We start from the raw sequence: 23,052 nt of genomic DNA on the forward strand, positions 1-23,052 counted from the left end.
TTGATTCTCATCTCATGTGTGCAAATCAGTAGTAATGTTCCGGATGGGACAACGGTATCGTGCCGGTAGGATCAGGACATGCGTTGAAGGCAATGTTGGTGATCTGGCTGTTTCCCTCTCAGCATCCTCTTCTTCTGACCCATTTTGCAGTTTGTCTCCTCACAATATAGGTTTGTTGCGAATTTATTTGATCATAGGATAGATGATCTTGTCACTGAACACCCTTACCACAGTGTGAGAGAAGTCCATTAATAGTTCACGGTCAGAAATGTGTCCCTAAAGGAACTTGTAAATGGAGTCTGGTGACATGTAAGTGATGTGTTAGTACCTCCCCTGGCTCCTAACCCAAGGTAAGCCTCAGATCCAGCACGGAGAACATTCCCCATGGTGGGAAAGGCAGCAAGGCAGATGGCTTTCAGGGGTCCCTGAAAAGTCACCCACCCTTGAGCTTTGGTAGGCTAGGCTAAGGTTACTGGTTTTGCTCTCATCTGGACAAGACATTTTCAGAGCTATCTGGACTGTTGAATTCTTTTGGGAAACTCCATCATTTCAATGGTGTATTTTATTAGAGAGAAGGGAAATGTTGTTTGTGAGGTTTGTGCCTATCAGATTTTGTAATGTGTTGGGTTTTATTACCATGCATTTAGCAGATCCTTGGATGCTAGGTATGATAGGTAGGCTAATTCAGACACCAAATATTAATATTGAATACCTGAAGTAACCAGGTGAATCTACAACTGTATCCATGTGTTCTATATGTTGCTGTACAAATTTAATATTAGAATTTTCAATCTGTGGGGATGTTTAATATTCAAAACATGTAGGTGAACAACCAGCATGTTAAAAGAAGCTAATTATTGTGGAATGTCATGTTTAGCTGGGAGTCACTGAGTAGGCAAATACTGTACAAAAATGACAGCATACGAAGTTGACACATCTTTGATATTATCCTAACCTGGTGCTGGGATGAAAAAAATGACCTTTTGTTGTAGCTATAGAATATTCTTGGTCCTTGTGAGCAGGCCCTCGGGTCAGTTAATGGCTGCTGGCCTAAATTGGTAACTTGATCTCCAGGAAAGCAATTACCATTTGGCATCTCTTGATGATTTTGAATTATGATCCAGAGCTGTGTTTGTAAAAGTCTAAAAGACAAAAAAAAAAAAAAAAGATTGTGTATATCTCAGTATTAGACTTGTGTAACTGCAACATGAGTGATACCACAAGATGAATTCTAAGATATTGTCAGTTATTGAACTTCATATAAACAGAAGGAAAAAACCCTCAAATGTAATGTGTACCGAGCAGTCTTTTTTCCCCCTCTGGACTCTGTATACATCCAGAGAGAAGCTGCTCATGCTGTTGAGAATCCCATCCTGAGTAGATAAGGCAGACTTGAGGTGGATGCAGAAGTGAACTGAGCAAGACCATGTATGTGTAGCAGTTTAGTGGCAGAGTTGAGAGTGGGATTGATCTTTGTCTGGAGGAGATGTATCGCTGAAACATCCTGCCACAGCGTTCTTTGTTGTTGTTGTTTATTTGGTTTTGGTTGTTTTAAGAACTATATGGAAAAAACAGTGTAGCCATTGAAAGTGGCACCAGGAAATCTGAAAAGGTTTTATCAGACTGTTGACAGTGAAAGAGCTTTGACTGAAATTAATGTGCATCTCTGAGTGCCTTGCCTCTCTGGCTTTAGAACTCTGAAGTTTGGAGTTACTGAGTTTCTTTTCAAATCTGCCAGCCTGTGTGGCTCTTCCCAGTGCAGTATATGTGCCTGCTTAAGCAGCATGCAAACCAGATTGACCTTAGAAGTATACAGCCAGTCCTGCATCCTTGGTTATGATCTCATTAGTAAACCAGACCTGAATTATTCATGCAGGTTTTATGAGGATCATCTCTGAAAATGATCAATGGAGGTGAGACTACAGAACTTATTTCTCCTTTTTATTTCCAGCTCATCTCCCAACGGGTTTTACAAGAATAAAAACCAAAATCCATCTTCAGTATTAAATTGATCATTATAAGAAGTTGCCTCTTTTTTCTGATTTAGATTCCTCTCATGGTGTGTGATAAATTTTTCAGTAAATACTCATGAGAAATTTATACCTTAACTTGAAGTTAGAACAGCTACAGATGGTTTGGAGGGTCAGGTCTGATGGAATCTGTGCGTTGCCTTTAGGTGTTGCCACAGGTTGTCCTTATGTATCAGCACTGCAGTGTTTACTGATTTGGGTCCACAGGCTTTGGACTCCCTGTTCATCTCAGAGCCTTGCACGTACCTCTGGTGCACAGAAGTCTCACTCTGGGAAACGAGCATTGCGTGATGTCCTTCTGGGTAACAGATGCATGTGCCTTGTGCGCTCTTATTCATCATTTTATTCTTAAGGCCCAGGGAAACAGATCTGCAGATAACTCTAGTGTGGTTTTATGTGGCCTAGAGGTGATGTGTGTACTTGGGCAGCTATTTTCCCCTTGAACTGCAGATCTAGCCAGTTGTAAAGAACATGTGGATCTAAAGATGAGATGCAAAAAAAGACAAAATATCCATCTCTATCTTCTCCCCCTCAGGGAATACAACTATCTCTCAGGAAAAGACTTTAGAAGTTAGAGCCAGTTAAACTGATCAGGTAGGAATTACTTATCGTCTGAGACAGTTCTCAATTTCTCTGTACATTTCCAAACATCCCACAGACTACAGTTTGAGGGCAATCTGTAAACAACAGCTCTCCAGCAAAGCTTTGGAGTAATCCTTGCTTTTGTTTCATTACCCTCCAAGCACTCTTGGGTGGTAATTGAGCACAGTTTGGTTTTGTTGTTGTTGTATGTGTGTTGTAAGATTACCTGACCTTTTTCCACCTGATATGTCATGTTTCCAAATACACCACGAGAAGGAAATTGTCTCCTCTGGTCTGATGTCAGTAAAACAAAGGTACCTAGAGGCAAAACAATAGCAGATAGAGTTTTTTGAGTATCAGTGAGAAGGATGAATTTATGGAGTGCTAGCTGGGCACCAGTGATACTGCTGACAGGTATGAGAGACCTCAGTTAATCTGGGACATGTTCCACTAATAAGGCAAATTTAACATACTTTGTCCTGTGTAAAGTTTTGAAGAAAATATACAGATTTAAATACAGGTGGACAGAGGCTGTTCATCTTAGCTCTGATGGAGCAGATCCCCCTGAAGCTGGTCTTGATGTTGTTACTTGTGATTCCACAATCCCAGCTGGTGGAGAGCAGCTCCTTTGGCTCCATCCCCCTCTCCCCACACAGGCAGTGCTTCTCGGCAGTGCAAGTCCAGCTCCCAGCTTCAGAACTTCAAAATGTCACACCCCCATTGCTCTCCAGACTGTCCGTATTGCACACCAAGAGATCAGTGCTCCATAAGGTCATTAGGCATGGGTGATTTCTTTCTGAAGTGGGCTATATGCTAAATAAAAATTCTATATAGATTTGACTTGAAGTAACTCTACAATAGCCTGTTGAGCTCCCTCGGCACATACCAGTTCCAGATTTCCTCCCTTGTGCCCTGCCATAAGAAGTGATGCTGCTGACCTCAGTCCTTGTGTCAAAGCCCTGCTTTTAAGTTGCTTTTATATACCAGACATCCCTCTTATTCCTGTGAAATAAAACCAGGGTGCACACTTGCATTGGTTACTCTGCTGTCATGTAAATATTAGAAGAACGTGAGACAGATGGCAGGGTTCTCGATGCAGCTGAAGGCCACAGCTCTGTTGCAGACTACTTTTTAATTAATTGAGTTTCCAAGTGACAACTAGGATGACCTCACTTCAGGGGCTGTCGTGCCTGAAGAGGGCTAACAGTGAGGAGAGGCAGTGGAACGAAGAAAACTCATTCTTGCTTACTGAGTGCTTTCCAGCTACAGTGTCAAGAAGGCAATTTTTCATTCTGAAATAGAGAAGGATTTAAAATTATAAGCATCTGTGGTTTACAAAAAAAGGTAATGTAACTTATGAGGCTGGATTTCTACAAGACCAAAGGTGAAGAAAAATCAACCCTAGTGACTCCCTTTAGTATTTCCTCCAGAGATTTATGTAACAGGCTGGGCAAGACCTCAAAGTTTCCAGATGAAAGTGGGAGTGCTCCTGCTCCACAAGTTGATGCAGTGTTGCCAGAGTTGTATTGGTCTAGTAGGATTCTTGCATTTCTTGGTCTCCCCTGCTTCTTTCCCTGCCCCGCCTACATGTTACATTTAATGTTTACTGGCATCTTTAAAGAAGGGAGGTGTAAGAGATGAACTAGAAGAATATTTCTGGTCATTCTATATTCTATCACTATCATCTAATAATTTTGTAGCTTCTACAGTCTATACTTTTTTGCCTATTTGTACAAAACCCAAAGGCTACAGGTGGAAATTAAGGCATATGCTATCAAGGCAAGCTCCCACTGATTTCCCAAGCTGGCCGAAAGGCGGCGTGAATGTGTGTTCCTTCCTGTAGCTTTTATTTCATTGCCACCCTGCAAACTAGTCCTGCAGACTTGGACACTGCACTTGCACACCCCATCTCCACAACATTATGACCTGGGGCCAGCAAATGAGTTCTCCATCTCTAAAACCCATGCATCGCATCTTACGGGGCTTCATCCTCAGCTGGAGCTTCAGAGTAATATTCTAGATGATACAAGGGCTCTTCCTTTCATGAGAGCCTGCCCACAGCTGGATCTGTGGTGGCTGCTCCTTGCACAGCTTTGAAATGGTACAGATTCTCATGGCATATCACAATTTGGCAATGTGTTTTATACTGTGAACTTCATGGCAGCATTATTTTCTTTCTGTGTATTCCAAGTATTTCTCAGAGAAAGGACGTTATGAATAGAACTGGCTGAAATATGTAATTTCCTTTTCACAGGAAATCCTGTTGTTCTGGGAAAATCTTTTCTTACAGTTTGATAGTAGGACTGTAGTCTTAAAAATATCCTACGCAAGAGAGACCATTTGGATTTTCCTGAAGGAAAACTAAACACAGGGTCTAATTTTTCCAGGATACATGTAGACCTTGGAGCATAGTCCTGGTATGTGCTTCCAGGCTTTATGCTCTCTCCCAGATCCCATGCTGTGACAAAGAACGATTTTCTGATATTCAGCTTCCCTTCATATTTCTTTGTTAAATACAGTATTTTGCCAGCACGATTGCTTCTCATAACAAACTCAGCAGCATGTGGGTTACAGTTAAGACAGTTCTTACTTGATTACACTGCTGCTTGTGGAGGGCTGCAGCTGAAAATTAGGAGTATTGCAGCAGAATCTCTTGGGGGTTATTAAATATTAGCAAAATGAAACCTCGTGCTGGAGCTCGAGCACCACAACTGTCTGTCCACAGACTCAGGAGGTTCTGCAGTGTGGAAGCTCTTACAGTGAACAGAAAAGAATAGACATTTCTCTTTGCTTCAAATGCTTATGCCCACCTCATCCAAGGGAAGAGGCCAAGTCAACACAGGTAGTTCGTTTAAAAGGGAGAAAAACATGCACAAAGTTTTTCCATCATTTAAATAAAGGAGGGGAAGACACAGAACTGTGCCATCAGGCCAGTTTTAACAAAGCCATTACAGATACGAGTAGGACGTGAAAATAGAGACTCTTTAAAGTTTCAGTGATAGGATATGTCTGTATTTACTGCATATGTTACATGTGCTATACAGACAGTTTGGAAGAAAAAGGGGTCTAAACATGTGCAACCATTATTGTTTCAGTATTACAGAGCAATGCTTTGGGTTCGAAATGAAGAGTGTGAAGCATTAATTAAGTACAGCGCAATGCAGGATTATGAGAAAGCCTGAGAGATACGAATTACCTTTCATTTTGTTGGTTTAGATGATAACTTTCTAGGTTTATTTTTATGACACAATAAACATTTTGCTACTGGGAGAATATCGTACAACTCTGTTTGTCTTTGATTCTTCAACTTAAAAGTTTCCTGAACCAGCTTTGTGGAAGGAAGAGAAAGCATTATTTTGTTGAATACCTATTGTGCAGCTTTATTTACAGAAGCTCTTTGTTTGCAGCTTTTCTTCAGCTTTTTAAAGCTGAAGTTATTTTGAACTTAAAACGTGGTGTATCTTTGAAGGGATATAATTTAAAATGCAGCAGCTTACCTATTCCAATTTGTCTGTTCTGTGGCCTGATGAATGATTATCGTTTAAGCAATTACATGAAGAAGGTATTTTGAGGAGCTGCAGCAATAGCTATAATCAGAATCCAGGCACACTATTTTTAAGCAGTTCCGCAGGCAGTGACATAAGTTTGGGGAAGAAAAAAATTCTCCCAAAATCCCTGAGTAATGCAAACATGCAAAGCTATTAGCTAGTAGAAATCCTTCTGCTTTGCACAGGCGTAGAGGCGACCAGTCAGGGGAGACAGTGGTGGGCGCTGGGCTGTGGCATGCACCCCAACTGTGTGTGAGGAGGTGGGAGCCCTCATTGGGATTCTGCGGAGGCAGCCAGGGAGAATCGGGTCCACTGTGCTCCTCAAGCTGGCAGGGGTGACATCGAGGTCTTTTCTTCCCCAGCTCACCAAAGGCTTCATGCTGCAACAGATTTAGGCAAATGTAATCGAATGCGAATCTTGTACTTGCACTGACATTGTGCTGCTTAAAATAATCATGAGCTTTGAGAAACCAAACAGAATCAGGCAGCTCAGAGTTATCTTTTGACTTGAACAAATTGAGAAGAGTCCTCGGTTCAGGATGGCTTGTAGAGTGCTTCGGGGGGATGAAACGACTTTTCATTTCATGGCAGATTTTGTCCCTTTTGCACCGTCGTGTGGGGTGCAGACAGCCGTAAGGAGCAGTGAAGACTACAGCCATGCAAAGAATCACTGGAAACAGGCAAATCAGTCTCGTCCTTTAGGAAACTGTCGTATTCAATTCACTTTATTACAGATCAGCAGTAAAAATCTACATCTGACCAACAGAAACGCTTATTGAACATATAATGAACATACATTCAGCACATATTGAATATGACACCGTTGTTACTGCATTCCTTGCTCCCAAAAAGAAGGTTTCAAGAATAAATGTTTAAAAGCTAAAATTTGGTCTCAGTTTGGTTTAAGAACAAATAAGATCTATAGTTTTCAGATTTAGAAAGACAGTTTCCTAAGGCTGTACTGCTGTAAGAGCAAATTGTGTGTCCTGTTGTGGTTTAGATCTTTGCTTAATGTTTAGGTTACCTATTGTTTTGTACAGTTGCTGCCTTTCAAGCTTGTTTCATTTGACTGGCTCCATTTTGGGGGCTGTTGTTCCCTTGCAGGGTTTTTGTGTCTGCGTGAGCACATGGTGCTAGGAAGGGGTTACTGATAATACCAGGACTCCATGCGTTTTACAGGTTGTCTTACCTTGTGTAACAAAGCCATACGCTTTCTGTTTGAAAAGGGCTATGGTAAAATTCTACTAAAGCTAGAATGTAGTATTTGCATGGGAGCAGGATGCACGGGGATTTCCTGTACCTCAGGTATCTCTGTATCTGCTTTCTCACCTGTAGGAGCACACACAGAAATTTGGTGCTATTTTAGATGTTTTTTTTCATGAAGCTATGAAACCTCTTGAGGGGTGTCAGTGGTGCTGTCTGCATGGTTGAGCCACCGTCACACTGGGAAGGAGGAGGCTTTGCAGGATGGATATATTTCCAAGTGCGTGTTCACTTCTGTAACACAAAGAAGTCTTATGTGACATAAATATTTATATATGGAGAAGACCATAGCAATGACATTCTGCTCTGGTAACCATACTGCAATGTAAAATCTCCTTTGGGAAATGCAGAGGTAGCCTGATAGCTGAGGTTTATGCCATCAGTTCAGAAAGCCCTGCATTTCCAAGCATGACCTGCAAACATGAATCTTCACTCTGCTCACTAGTCTCTCATTTGATTTTTACCAGGAGCTCTGACTCTGAAGAAGCATTTGAGACCCCAGAGTCCACTACACCGGTAAAGGCACTACCTTCACCTCCGCAGCCACCCTCTGAAGCGGCAGCGGCAGCAGCAGTTGTAGCAGACATAGCAGAACAAGAAATAAAGCCCCAGCTGTCCTTGGAAGACACAGGTAACGAGCATGTAATGAGTGCAAGGGGTTACTGGGGAAGGTGAAGCTGCAGGGAGGTGTTTGTGTTAGCACAGGCAAGGAATTGATGCCAATAAAATGTTTCCTGCAAGGTTAGTTGGTGTGTGGTGGGCCTTATCCATGCTGAGAGGAAAAACCCTGTCGCTGCCGGGAATAAAGTATTGGAGAATCTCTCTGTAACATTTGACAAAATATAAAGAAAGGAGAGGTTTTCTAGAAAAACCTGTCTTCCTTTTGAATCAAACATCATCCCCTTCTGTCAGAATTGTAAGATATTTACAGAGTCAGATGAATAAAAAAATTGAGGTATGAGATACAGGTGCAGGTACCTGCATAGGCACCATTAACAATGACAGTTAACTAAATGTTATTTTCAGTATTACCAGCTGAAACAGAAGGTAAACAAAAAGCTTATTTATAGAACAAAAGAAATATTTATATTAGCTCTATGGTACAGTATTACTCTATGGAACAGTATAGGAGGAACATGGGAGTATGTGTGAATATATGCATAATGTACATACGTACATACATATAATATACATACACAAAAATTGGTACATACTGGCAAAGTAACCTTTAAAAAGGGAATATTCTGTTTAAAAAAACCAGATAAACTCTTTAGCCAGAAAAAGTGTTCTTTGTTCTCCCAATTGAATAATGGAATATGAGGGAGTAGAAAGCACTCTGTTACCCAAAATAGCTTTGTTTGGGCTGTCAGATGACAGCTCAACAGTTTAAGATTGAATTCCCCATTATGCTGTCTTCACTCCCATCTACAAGTCAAGTCATCTTGATCATATGGCTAAATTGTATAAAGGTAATTTTACTCTAAACAGACTAAAGCTCACTTGTCTTTCATTTGGAAACATGTTCAGCATTGCCAGGAGTGTTTTAAAGCTTCCATTGCCGCTGTAGAAGTGGCTGTGTTTAGCAGTGGGCAAAGCCATGCCCATGGCTCATGTGTATGTTATAAAGGCTGTCCAGCTTTGATTTAAACCTTCATGAAAGTGACAAATGAGTCTTGCAAATGTCTTGAGCCACCTAATGCATTTCTGGGAGTTATGCATTAAGGAATGCTCTTTAAGATCCTGATTATTATATGAGTTTATAAAAAGCTAGAAAGGTGTTCAACAAACTGATTCCACAAAATAAAAATTAAATACTGAGACATCCTGAGACTTTTTCTTTTCTGCTCTTACAGTTCCCTCTTCACTGTAGCAAACAACATTACTCATTCTCCATCTTCTTTCCTTTTCTAATCTTTTATAATCTAATGATTACAAAATAAGTGCTGAGAGAACAAAAGAACATACATGCTAAACAGGGTTGGAATGTGGTTTTAATTACTGCAGTAGATTATCTTCAAACCCTTGATTACACATGTGCTTCCCTGGCACATGTGCTTCTTTTCTCCCTACATCCCAGATCTCCCCCTCCTTTCTTTCAGATATTTCTGAAGAAAGGTAGGAAACTGAATATATCTATTCACAGCCAGCATGAACTATGTTGAAGGCCATTGGATGGCAGAGATGAAAACATCTCATTTGCAGCTAAGATTTGTTCATGGGAGGCAAGTTACCACAAATGAACAGAGCTATGTTCAGCATCCCAAAATTATGCAAAATGAAGTTACACAACAGGGTAATTTCTGTGAGGGAAGCAAGATGTGTAATGCACAAAAAATTCAAATGTAGGAGGGCAACACAAAGCACTCATTTGTTCTGGAAATCTTTAGAAGAAATTAATAATACTAAGACCATAGCTTAGGTGTTTACATGCTTCTTCAGAAATGAGAACAGTTAAACATTTTGTACTTCATAAACCACTTGAGTAACAGTTATCTTGTAGTTTGCTTACCTCATAGGTTATGCATGTGGCTGCAACAAAGAAAATTAGTCTCTTCCTCGGGGCTTATGGGCAGTTGAAGCAGAGTTCCTCGTTGGTATCATACAGCTAAATAAATAGGTTTCAGTAAAAGAGGAGTAAGGAATATGGGCAACCAGAGAGCCTGGCACACACACAGGCCGAGGCAGTGACGTCCATCTGGGTTTCTGGTTCACCCGCTGCATGGCTTTTTCTTCTACATGAGGCTGGTGACAGAGCGTGTGCTTGGGTGGAAGGAGGAGGCGTAGTAAGTTTTTTAAAGGATTATTTTATCTATATCTGACTGTAATTACTTGTGCAGACGGTTGCAGTTATGCTGCATGATATCATTAACGCAACAGCTGGACCCCACTGGTGGACAGCCAAGAGGAAAGTTTTTAATTAGGTTGACTTCAACACTGGCTTAATAAATATGATGAAAGTGAAATATAGCTAGACTCACCCTGGGTTTGTGCCAGCTCCTGGTGGGGCAAAACCTGCTGCATGGCTCCAGTCCATCAGCAGCAGAGCAGAAGAGGGGAGTCAGTCTGCGGGCGAGTCTGGAGGCAAAGGGGAGTAACAGAGCATGTATGGAAACTACCTCTGAACTCAGAAAGTGTCACTAATGAGCCCTCCCCTTCGTCCGTAAATACTTTGTTGTTGGGAACGTGGGTTATACTCTTGAGAGAAATGACTTTGAGGGTGCTTTTTATTTTTTTTTTTATTATCTTGGTAGTATTTTAAATATTGTTGCCTGTCTCATCAGCTTCACATAGCAGTGTTCCCTTGTCCCTTGTGCCAACCATCTGAGCACCAGAAAGTGCCCCAAGCCCTTTCTCCCACATACCCCTGTTTCTGGCCAGGAATTCCTGCCTAGGCAGGGGCATTTCTCCTGCCTCCCTGCTGCCTTCCCCAGTTAATTAATGAATTCAGATTATATACACGGGAGGTGTGAGAGCTGGAATCTGCTCAGTGCACTACAGCCTGCCGATCAGGGGATGGGAGACCTATATTCAGGTCCTTCTTGTGCCAGAGAAATTGAGGTCAGGCTTTCCAGTAGAGAGATAACGACCCAGGCAAAAACAAACCAATTTTTTGTGATGGAAAACATTCTTCTTCAGTGTTTTTCCTCTTGAAACCTTACAGAGAAAAGTTGTAAATAAACTTAAATCCGAAGTTTTCTCTCACAATAAATGGCAAAAGTATTTTTACAGTAATTTTTAATATAGCGATACTAATTGACTTCATAACTTCAAAGGCTTCTCATAACCAGCATAAGCTGAAATAGTCTGTGTTTCAAAATTTCTAGTATTAGGTAATTCCGATTCCTATATGCAATGGGTGAACTGTACTTGTCTCCTGAGTTATTCCATTATAATGGAGTATGTGGGTTCATGCCGTATGTATTTTCCAATGGTTTCTCTTTGTTTGTTTTTCTCTAGAAAACACAATTAGAATTTAATTTCTTGGGTATTTGCTTTATTAGGACCGGTTAAGTTTTGTTTCTAAGCCTTTCAAAATAGTGTTTCATTTTGTTTCCAGCTCAGCAGTGTCAAGGCCTTCTGTCTATTGGGGTTTCCCCATTTTAGAGATGTATCAACAAGGAAGAAATGCTCAGCTGTCCTAGTGCACAGTGCAACTCCTCCTCTAGAATTTGTTGTAATTTAAAGGGAAAAATATTTAAAAATACCTAGAAGTACTTTATATGTTCCAACTCCTTCATATATTTTTGTTATTCATAAAGAAATAGTCAGATTTAGATTCAATAAGCTCATAGCTGGTGCAGATACTTCATTTTCTTCTTCAGAATATCTTTACAACAAATCTGAAGTGCCATAGTTGTTGGAAATGTTTCCTTCTGTGAGCATATCCTGGGAGAGCGCCCTGCCTGCGCTGTGGTGGGGGATGCCCCGGCATGATGTGTCCTGTCCTGCTGGCACCGCCGTGCTCAGGGAGGGGAAGGCACAGAACACGGAGAGCTCTTCAGGTGAGGAGAACAGCGATACTGCAGCAAAATGAAACCAGGCTGCTTTGGTTCTTCTGTAGCTCCTTGTGCAGCTGTTGCTGCTGAGTTTCTGCAGTTCTTTCCCAAGGATGTACAAAGATAGGCTGTCTGATATAAATCCTAACACCAGTCCTGCTCTGAACCTACAAATGCCTCCTATCCTTTCATATTCAGTATAAAGCAGCAGTAGCAATGTAGTAAAGCTTTAATATAATCATTAGTGGATAGATTGGAGCACATGCATGGGATTTGTTGCTGTTCAGACCATTTATGGATCTTTATTTAAAGAAGGCTGAGTTAAGTGAGGTGCGTGACTATCTCGCTGTTCTTGTGGGACATTGAAGCTTTACTGTCATCTGAAGTGCCATCAAAATCTTGGTATTTTGTAGTGTCCAAAAAAAGAATTCTGTAGTTGACTGGAAATGTTTTTTGATTTTTTTTTTTTTAATTCCTTTTTGTTGATACTAACAATAGAAACTTGGTTTATTAATGCAAACAGTCTTATAATATCTTTCTAGCAACTTTTGCTTCTGCCATAAGGGTGACAGGTGAAAATGCCAAGCATTAAACACATCATGGAGCTCTCATTTAGAGGTGTCATCACCCGGATACAAGAAGCCTGGGGGGATTTTGTTGTTGGTTTTGGGTTTGGGATTGTTTTTGGTTTTCATGCCTGATCCGTGGAAAATTTCTCTGAAATCAGGGTAATTTCCTGTGGAAGGAGCTGAACTTGGACCTTCATTTTTAAGGAATGAAATGGGAGGGGTTTTGGGGGGGATTGGCCATTTTTTATGGCAAGGTAAGTGTCCCTGCTATCACTCATGTTCTTGGAATGCTTTATAACACTTAATATCTACCTGTGGGCAGCTCTTACCAGTATAAATTGTGGGTGACTGTCAGCGCCAATAAAAGGCGTAAACCATATTTAAAACCTTGTGCTGGCCTCTCTCTAGGGCAAGTCCTGCCTTAATTTTCGTAGCTTGTGTTATAGTATGTTCCTTTGCAATCAAATTGCATTTTAATAAAATACTGTAATTAGTAATACTGATTTGCTTAATTCTGTGCTGTAGAAGGACAAATGGCACTGCTTTCTGAAAAGGCTGTTAATGTCGGGGAAGAATGGTCTTCATATTGCTTTGTATTAATAAAGCCATGCTGTTTTGCGATAGCGAGTACCTTTCCTATCTTCCTCGCCAGCATTTCTGCTGTTACTTGTACTGGGCCCGTTCTGTTGTAATGCCAGAAGAGTCTAACAGCAGCATTTCACTTCTACCAAAAGCTGTGTTTTCTGGGACAGTTTCACATATTATTTCATAAAGCAACAAAAAAAAAGTATCACAGTAACAAGTCGAGTGACACTCTGCAGACATCTGTACTTTAAGTAAAGGATTTGATTAGGAGAAAGTTGTGAAATAAACAATTTAAGAAGATTAAAGCTCTGCACTATGTGGAGCACACCAAATTTGAATGCTGTTTTGCTTTGAGTAGCTGGAAAGCCTTGTAGGGTCTCTTTACTGCTGTGATGCATCCCTAACCTCAGCTCTACCATGCCTGTTATTTGCAGTCCAAGTCCTGCAGGGCATTGGTTTATTTTATTTTATTTTGTTTTGCTTAAATGCATGTTTGCACTGACTTTGAACAGGGGGCCTCAATCCTGTTGAGGCCTTTGGTGCATGCTGGAATGAAAACAAGGCGTAATTGCAGATGACTTCATGTTCAGATCTCCCTTTTATTTCACGCTGACCTACATTTATACTCTGCTGACATATTAGAGCTACGCCAGCATTTGCTGTAATGTATTCCCATTACGTGTCTTCCATTCCCGTTTCAGTGTAAAATGTAGATTAGCCTAATGCTGGAGTTTTGTGGCACTCTTTGAGTCCCTTTAACAGAAGTCCCATCACTGTCAGAAAGGGATGCGGGTATGAAGTGAGCTCCAGCTCAGCTGGCAAATCAAATCTAATTAATGACCTCTCAGCCAGGCTGAAACCAACCCCAACCCAGCGGAGATTAAGGAGAAAAATAAACTTTCCTGAAGTACTGCCATGTTATTAGCATTCATTTAGCAGAATAACACATTAAAATATTATTTTAATTGATGTAACTTAGTAAACATTCACAGTCTTAAAAGAGAAGCCGGGTAGCTGTCATTCCTTTGACAATCTCTGGAAATATGTGATGCCACTCTAAGGTACTGCTTTGGGAAATGTGTCCAATTTCCCTAAATCGTTTCTGTCTTCTACATTCATAAATAATAATTCTTGTAATCTCTATGCAGACATATCATTTCCTCTGTTCTTAATCCATTAATAGCTTCTGACTAAAAGTAATTATTGATTGCCAGTATTGCATTTATGAGCAACATTAATGAATGTAGCTGAGCAAAATGGGAATTATTTTGCAAAACATGCCAGGACTGGAATGAAAAAGATGTGTAGAAATTTCCCTGAAATCATTTAACAATGAAAAAAGCATTCATTTTTGTTTGACTGTTTGTTTTTTTTTTTAATATAATTGCAAAATTTTAAAAACTGACAACATGAGGAATGCTGAGTTGCTTCATAGGAGTCACTGGGGCATTTTGCTGCGGTACATATCAGTGAGAGCTCAGAGCAGCTGGCTTACCCCAGCTTGAGCCGTGAGCTGGGGAGAGATTTCCCTGGTCTCCGATACCCTGACTGGGGCATGCACACGTAGGCGGAGGTGGCTGTGTTACACTCAGACAGGGAGCAGTGCAGTGACACCAGGAACAAACCATATTCAGAATTTGTAAAACATTTTCGTACTGAACTTTTATGAACTGGAAGGCAGAAAGGAGCATCACCTTAGTCCTTTCCTACCTATGTATTTTCTACCTTTTTTATATGCACTGTGTATTTTTCTACTTTGTCCAATATAGTTGTATCCCAAGTCAAGAGACTTCTAGAAAACTTCTTAGGATTCCATCAATAAGCAATCCTTTAATCACAATGAAAAGCTGCTCAATCTAACAGTTTTAGTATATAATTTTCTTTTCATTGATGAGTTAGAACTACACTTTGAGAAATCTCTTTTAAATAATTTGTAGGAAACTTCTAGTGGACTTTTTTAAGGAATATTTTCAGCTGTGGATATCTGTACAGTATTCCAATTGACTGATTTTCTTACCTTTACCATAATTTATTTAATATGAAATTCTCAGCGAATCATGTCTCATTATAAACTTGGAATTACAAGGTCAAATTGGAGTGTGTTGACTGCTTGGGGCAGGGAGAGGAGCAGTATTGATGGGTTATGGAGAGGAAGCCATGTTCCTCTGGGAAATTGGTCAAAATAGCACATGGGATACAAAACTTAAGATCAACATGTAACTGCTGAAGAACCAGTCAATCTACAGGGAATTTACTGCATAAGAGCTCTGACACAGTTCTGCGTGAACTCTTTATAACAGTAGAAAACGGAAGTAATAAAGTGCTTAGTGTTCAGTTTTTCTGGTATATGGCATATTAGCACGTTATGGTAATATCCATCTCTTTAAGTGATAATTAGTTTAGAAGAGATGCTCCAGAGGCTATTGCAAATGCATATTTTGTATTTTCATGAAACTTGCGTTGAATACTTTTCTGGGGAGAACAGAACTATTTTTTTCCTCTAATCTAGTTCATATATTGGAAATGCCACTTTGCTTTGTATGTCCTTTAATCATTGCTTAGTCCATTTGTATGATTTTAACCCTTTGGGTTTTTTTACTTGTAGTAATATTATAGTAAAAATTATTACGCTCCAGTTTTAAAAATCTGTTTAAAATTCACAGAGCTTTCTGTTTGTTCCCACAGGATTATGTTCAGAAACTGTACCTGTAACTGATGTGACACAGAGTGAATCAGTTGAAGAAAGCCCTTTCCGTCCCCCTTCCCATTCTTTTTCCACTGTCTTTGATGAGGACAAGCCAATAGCCAGCAGTGGAACTTACAACTTGGACTTCGATAACATTGAGTTGGTTGATTCTGTCCATGCCTTAGGACCAAGCTCTCCAGAATCGAAGAATCGTGACCCCAAAGCGAATGTTCGAAGAAAATCTACTGATTCAGTCCCAGTTTCCAAATCTACGTTGTCTCGATCTCTTAGCTTGCAAGCAAGTGATTTTGATGGAGCATCTTATCTTGGTAATAGTGAGACATTAGCACCGGCAGCAGATGTGTACAGTACAGGTTCAAGTAGTGCTTCTAGTACCCTTAAGAGAACAAAGAAATCCAGACCAGCTTCTGTAAAAAAGAAGCAGTCAGCAAAAAAACCTCTGGATGCTCCACCGGTGAAGGAAACACCACAAGAACCGTCTGACCTTGGCCAAGCAGCCTGTGCCCCAGGTGAGGATAAACCAGTATCTGAAGTAAAGGCTGACTCAGTAAAGCCTGAATGTACTGAACCTTCTAAAATCTCTGCTGAGAAACAGGAGGCCCCGCCTGTGCCTGAAGGATCCTACCCTTTGGATCCAGACAGTTTTGAAGGGATTAGTGCATTTAGCACTGGAGGCAGCAAAATACAAAACTCTCCCCCTGCCAATAAGAAAACACTACCTCTTACAACGGCACCAGAGGCTGTGGAGGTGACACCACCTGACACTGGAGGACAAGAAGACCCTCCAGTCAAAGGCATTGCGGTGAGGCTGGAGTTTGATTATTCTGAAGAAAAAGGGGTGAGTGAAGACCAGCAGGAGTGTACTCCTCCTCCCAAAAAAGCAGGTAAAAAGCCTGGTGCTAAAATGCCACTACGGAGGCCAAAGACTAAAAAGTCAGTGGAAAAGCTTGACAATGCTCCAACCACACCAACCAAGTCACCCACTGATCCAAATGAAATCCCTATCACGAAAGGCTCTTACACTTTTGATATTGACAAGTGGGATGATCCCAATTTTAACCCATTCTCATCTAGTACAAAAATGCAAGAATCACCCAAACTGCCTCAACAAACATACAGTTTTGAGCCAGACATGTGTGAGGACTCTATTGACCCTTTCAAGTCATCTTCTAAGATAGCCAACTCGCCCTCTAAATCTCCAGCTTCCTTTGAAATACCAGCCAGTGCCAATGAAACAAACGGAACTGAAGGAGACAACTTGAACAAGCCTGCAAAAAAGAAGAAGACTCCACTAAAAACGTAAGTTAAAGGGCACAGATGTTTCCAGATTAGAAGCAGCACATTCATACGCCTTAGCACAGTTACACCCGGTTTATATTTGAATAGAGAAAGGAAGATGCTGTCAAGTGTTGGTAGCCACACAACTGGACTCATGCCAGGGGTCTGTACGTGCTCTCCTCATCCTGTTTCCTCAATAGCTTGATGTTTCCAGACTGAAGGGGAGAACCAGGGCTAAATCAAGCCAGACTAGGCCACTGACTGGCAACTGGATTTTTGAAGTTTTGGGGCTCAGCGTAGCTTTGAATCTGATTAAGTCTGAATTTTATCAATTTTGTGCTAAATTTTCTGTGACCTCATCTTGGGAATTTGATATTAAGCTGATTGAAGTATTCATACCAATAAAAACTACTTCATGAATCATCAGTTTTGAGAGGGAGACATGAAATAGTAAGGCAGCGACAAATCTCCTATTGCACGCAGCAGGAAGTTGGTTTTATCTAGTGACTTACAGTATTTAAAAGAAAATAACCTGAAACAGAAGAGTGCAGTACTGAAATATATATTCTTAAATACAAGACTAAAAATGTGAAAAATTTCCTTTCTGTGAAGGAGCTTAGAGTTCTGCAGAAGGGTAAAAATCGCCTAGATCGCTACGTATTAGGGACATATCCAACTTTTAGACACAGTTGAAAAACTGCAGGATAAATTCTCTAGTTTGTTGTATTTAGATATTTGGTTAATGATTTCAATGGCTAGTTGCACTGATTCCATGGTTAACTTGCGGGTGTGCATGTCATCTTGTTCAGACATAATTACTTCGAGTTGGTAATCAGCAAGTTTATATCCCATTTATCTGAAACTGATATCCTGTATGTATCTATAAGAAAGTATCTCACTGCATGTCCCTTTATTAAGTCTTTCGGCTAACTAAGAGAAGTGTGATTTAAGATTACAAAAGCCTGACAATTTGAAGTTGACATGGTTAATGTAAAGCAGTACAAAAAATTACCTCCTTTATGGAGTGAGGTGGAGATTATTCTGTTTTTTCTGAGCCACCTGCTGCCCTCCAGACATCTAATTCATCCTTTGCCAGATTTGAGGAAGCTTGTGCCAATTTGTTTATTTGTAGGGGCATTTCTGACTTACAAAGTTTATAGAACACTGTATAGTTGAGTTTGAGTTGTTCTGATGTTGCTTCTTTTTGGGGTATCCCTGAAATTTCAGGGAAATTAAGGCAGGAGTTAAGGTGCATGCTAAGCTGATACATCTTCCAAGCCTACAGTCCAAACTGCTTTTGTCCGAAACAAGAAGAATTAAAAGTCTGACTGTGAGAAGGGAACAATATGAATCTTACTGGGGAATTGCAGAGGGAGAGAGGGGAATTTTAATATCACCAGGTCCTGAAGCCTGATATTTGCAGCCAGCCAGAGTCTCTTTATGCGTTCCAGTAGCTGCAGTGGAGTTGACAGACTCCCAGTATAAACCTCTTGGTTTATACTGCTTGATTTATCTGCTATGAATATTAGAATGGATTCCAAACATGAGCTTACAAAGAGTTTGCTAAATGGCATTTATCCTTGGGAAAATCCATCGCAGGAAGGCCCTGTCCTACAGTCACAAAGTTCCCTGCTGCTCTTTATCATGGTGGAAGAAGTGAAACTACCCTAGAGCAGGGCTTACAGGTTCTTAGGTCAGGAGGTTTGCAGGAATTCCCAGCTCTTGCCTGGGACTGCTTTCACTGCCTTGTTATGTGTCTGCTTGCTGCAGCTTACGCCGCAGCCCCATAACCTACTTTTGCTAGCGGTTTCTAACAAAGAAAAGAATCGCATATTAATACACAGTGCAGCCTGGAGCCATAATACTTTCTAGAAGACAATTAGCCTAAGGCTTGTTACGGGTGATGCCAGGGGAAGCAGTGGCTCTATTTATCTCTGCCTGTCTCTGGTCTCTCCTCTCCCCAAAAAGGGCTCTCAGCATGACTCTTCCATGGGGTCCAGTGCAGGAGAACCCCTGGCCAGGCAGGGAGATGGGGTGTAGGACCCTTCTTGGTGCTGCTGTCTTGGTGGGATGGGAGAGAAAAGACAGTGCAAGATGCTTCAGCTGAGAGGAATAGAAAGGAGGGTGTTTGAATTAGGAAATTATATTATAATATACCAGGATTTGTAAATATGAAATAATTGATAATTTGGTGAAGCCAGGGGTTTTTATTAGCACTGTTGAAGGGTGCAGAAATACAACTATGTGGACCAGTTTGAAAATGTATTCCTTATATGGAAAGACAGCGATTTCGAGACCTATGGGAGGTCAAGCCAGGCATGAGTTTAAGCCGTTGCTAAGCCTGTACTGCTTTGAGTCTATGCCATATGCCAGGTCTTACCTGTGTTAAATCAATAAAAACAATCAGTTTTTAATCTGGAATGAAACTTGCAGCAATCTGAGCATTGACCTCCATGTGAAGAGATGGGATTTTTAGAAGAGATGTCAGCTCGACACAAATTACTCTCTGGTTATATACCTAAGTGCTGAGCTGTTCTGAGATAGATCATCTTGTTCAGATGATACCGAACAAAGAGCAGCTGATGCGTCCCAAGTGCCTGCTTATAGTGATGAATAAAAAGAGGTGGCTCGTATAGACATTGCTCCCGAAACTGTTAGATGATTGGAGGCTGTGTTTAGAAACGCAAGGTGTCATCTTTCAAGAGCATTGCATGTGAGAAGAGCTGAACAGAAGCTGCCAAGTTTATAAGTAGGTGAAAACTTCTCTTAGCCTTAATTGTTTGGCCAGTTTGCTTCTGGTTTTGGGGTAATCAGTTTGTTCTTTCAGAACACAAAGTTAAGTTTCAGTGAGAGCCAAAATAGATGAGATCTAAAGAAATATTTTCTTTCTTGACTTAGGTGAATGATTTGAAATGGTCAAGTAGCTTATTCTGTACTGTCATAACAAATCAGCAGACACAAAAAAATGATGCATAACTGTGCTCTTAAGTTTAGCTGCCATTCAAGAACAGTTTTACATCCCATATAATAACAAATACGGTGTTTTGAAGAGAAAGCAGGTGGCTACCATCAGGGAAGGCAAGGATGCTCAGTATGTGGATAGAAACTTAACTCAAAGGCCTCAGCTTTGAAAAATGTGTTTTGTAAGATGAAAGCGTGTCAGCAGTATAACATTTAATTTGAAAACTTTAAAGGACTTGATGGATATTTTTTTTTCTGCCCACATATTTCACAATAAAAAGTAAGTTTTATAATTATATGGTAGAAAATATGCATGGTGAGATTGTCTTAACACATTAACATTAACAGTATTTGTAGGTTTATCTTCTTTGTCAGTTCCTTCTGTCTGTCTCTCTTTTCTTTGTCTTATTTGTCTTAGGATGGTAGAAGATGTGATGTCTGTATGTTCTCTGTTGTAAGTAATTCTAAGCTAACAATTCAAGTTTCCTCTTTGATTTATGGGCTTTTTAAATTTGACTCATTTGTTTTGCAGCATGTTCAGTTATTATTCAGCATGAAGCTTTTATGTTAACTATTTCACTTCACTGGTGCATATGAAAGCTATTTTAATTAAGATGCCTTGCTGTGAATGAGTTTGAGGAATCGATTGCCTCATTATCTGTTTGCCTATCAAAGATGACCCTCTTTTAAAAACTATATATATTTTGTATCCTTGAGCTAAAACATGAACATATTTCCACCATTGTACACAACAACATTGTACAATCAGTTTTTCGTAAATACTGCATAAAGTATTTCTCCTTCTTAAAGAATAAGTTATCCTAATTACTTCTAGCATCAGAACTAGATAATTAGTAGCATCGAACACATCGATATTCAGCTGTCCAATTTATTTTCCCCTCTAGATGTGGTTTTTGATTTACCCTTTACCAATTGAAACCCACCGTCATAATTTCTAGTGTTGATCTTGCCGTTCATTGATCAGGGATGAGCTGGTGGGCAGTAATTTTTGCTACTGCATCTCAGTTCAAACATTAAGTCTTTATTGGCAGTTTTGGTGTGATCTTTTTCTCCCTGTTCTAGTTAGTAGCAAAAATGTGTTTGAATAACTCTGGCAATATGCATCAAGACAACAGGTGGATAACTAGTTTATTTCCTTGCTAGAAAATATTTTTAACCAATTGTGAATAAACATAAAAGGCAACATTCATAATTATACACCAAAACATAAAGTTTATTCTTCATTCCTTCTGCCTGACTGAAACCTATGGGATTCTGAGGGGCTCGAGTGTCTGTGTTCCCAGTCCACACTGTGAGCTGTCAGGGGAACTGGAAGCAGGATCGCCATATTTGCTGTTATTTGTTTTAAAGAGGGAGGGGGTCCGTTGTGCACATTTATAACGATAGAGCTTTGTTCTGGCATCTTGGGAGCAGCATCTGCCTTAGCTGTTTTTATGTAATTCACCCAAAGCATGCCATTTTTTTTCTTAATGATTTATGGGGTCATTGGAGCTTACTGCCCAAGTTTATCACAGTTTTAAAGCTCATTTAAAGATGTGTTTTAGACCTAATTTTCAGAGGGGAAACAGAAGCTAAATAATTTGCTTAAGGCCACTGAGGATGTCTGTGGTGGCGCAGGGATTTGAATTGCAGTTGAGCAGCAGCTACATTCTCTAAATGTGTCAGTAGTTGGCATGAAAAATATGGCAATCCTGCCTTTCTCAGATTTTGGGGAATTGAGGTCTTTTCCAAACGCATGACAAGAGTATGTACCTATGGCATGTTTCTCTGTGGTGCTGCTGCCTAATGGATGGGATTTTCAAGCAGAAGGGCTTACAAAGGTTGCATTGTCTGTGCCTGTCTCTTGCTAAGTGTGAAATGACCCATTGCTGGTATTACCATATTAACTGCTTTAACTTTATTTTCAGTGATACATTTAGGGTGAAAAAATCACCAAAAAGATCCCCACTATCTGATCCTCCTTCTCAGGTAAAGTACTGCCATGTTTTGATGCATGTAATTTGTGTTCTTTTAGGGGCAAAAAAGGAGAATTTGTTTTATTTAATTGTAGAATTGTACATTTAATAATAGAATAGGTTTTTGTAAAGAATATAAACATATTGGTGTTCAAGTACAGCACACTGGCCTATAATCATAAGGTATTGGACTTTGGGTCTCTAGAAGCATGTATACAACATATATTAGATCTAGTATTTGGTCTGGGAATTCCAGTTAGACAATTAGTGCATGTACTTTGGAAAGTCCTATGTTACAATGGAGCGACAATGTGAATAAATATCTTCAATCAGTTGTCTGAAAAACTAGATGTAACTATCTGCCCTGGAATTTTTAGATTAGAAAGTAAAAAACTAAATGCATCAAACTGGTGGGCTGGAAGGGAAATAGAAATAAAACAAGTGGGCTGATCTACCAGGACCATGTGCTTGGATGGTTTTATTCCATGTTGTAAACTGCCAGCAGGTGGTTTTCTTGGAAGAGAAGTTAACAAAAGCTGTTCTGCCTACAAAAGCTGTGTCAAGTGCTTTGATGTGGCACAGCTCCTTCCATGCTGCTGTTCGCCTTCCTGTTATCCATCCTACCCTTTAATTTATGCTGCTTGACAGCCTAGAAGTGAAGAAAGGGTTCGTGACCTCACAGACCTACGAAGGCTCGCTCCCATGAGGGAAGCCTAAAAAGTCAGTTTTGGTAGTCAAAGACTTCGGTCATGGGTGATGCGTGACACTTATGTCAAGTGCCTAACAGATTTAAACAGCTCTGGGTGTTCTTTCTTCCTTGTTATCAAGGCAGCTTTGCAATGCAAGTGTTTATCATCAAAGAGCTTAGTTATACTGGGAAAACTTGCTGTTAGGAGAGTTCTGAATGAAGTACTTTAATATTTTCCATTAAATATTTCATACAGAGCTGCAGTAAAGAGTATGGAGTTAAAAAGATGACTGTGGTCTTGCAGAGGAATTTAAGGAGTTGACTATTCAAAGTGTTAATGAAATATAATGGAATTAATGGGCGCTTGTT

The 23,052-nt window shown here is 40.2% G+C and overlaps 1 protein-coding gene across 11 annotated transcripts in view; it reads left to right on the top strand.

Moving 5' to 3' along the window:
- The window catches only part of TACC2 (transforming acidic coiled-coil containing protein 2), a 122,899-nt gene that overhangs the window by 70,323 nt on the left and 29,524 nt on the right, over positions 1 to 23,052 (top strand). For 8 of the 11 annotated variants that reach the window (XM_064464320.1, XM_064464321.1, XM_064464323.1 and 5 more), the window contains 4 exons: positions 7,891 to 8,054; positions 15,759 to 17,079; positions 20,438 to 20,473; positions 21,948 to 22,008. In XM_064464320.1, coding sequence (XP_064320390.1) covers positions 7,891 to 8,054; positions 15,759 to 17,079; positions 20,438 to 20,473; positions 21,948 to 22,008 — 1,582 coding nt within the window. The remainder of the gene's footprint in view (positions 1 to 7,890; positions 8,055 to 15,758; positions 17,080 to 20,437; positions 20,474 to 21,947; positions 22,009 to 23,052) is intronic. The other 3 variants (XM_064464322.1, XM_064464317.1, XM_064464319.1) reach the window with 1 other exon arrangement.

The sequence above is a fragment of the Phalacrocorax carbo genome, chromosome 12 (assembly GCF_963921805.1).
Source record: "Phalacrocorax carbo chromosome 12, bPhaCar2.1, whole genome shotgun sequence".
Classification (NCBI taxonomy): Eukaryota; Metazoa; Chordata; class Aves; order Suliformes; family Phalacrocoracidae; genus Phalacrocorax; species Phalacrocorax carbo.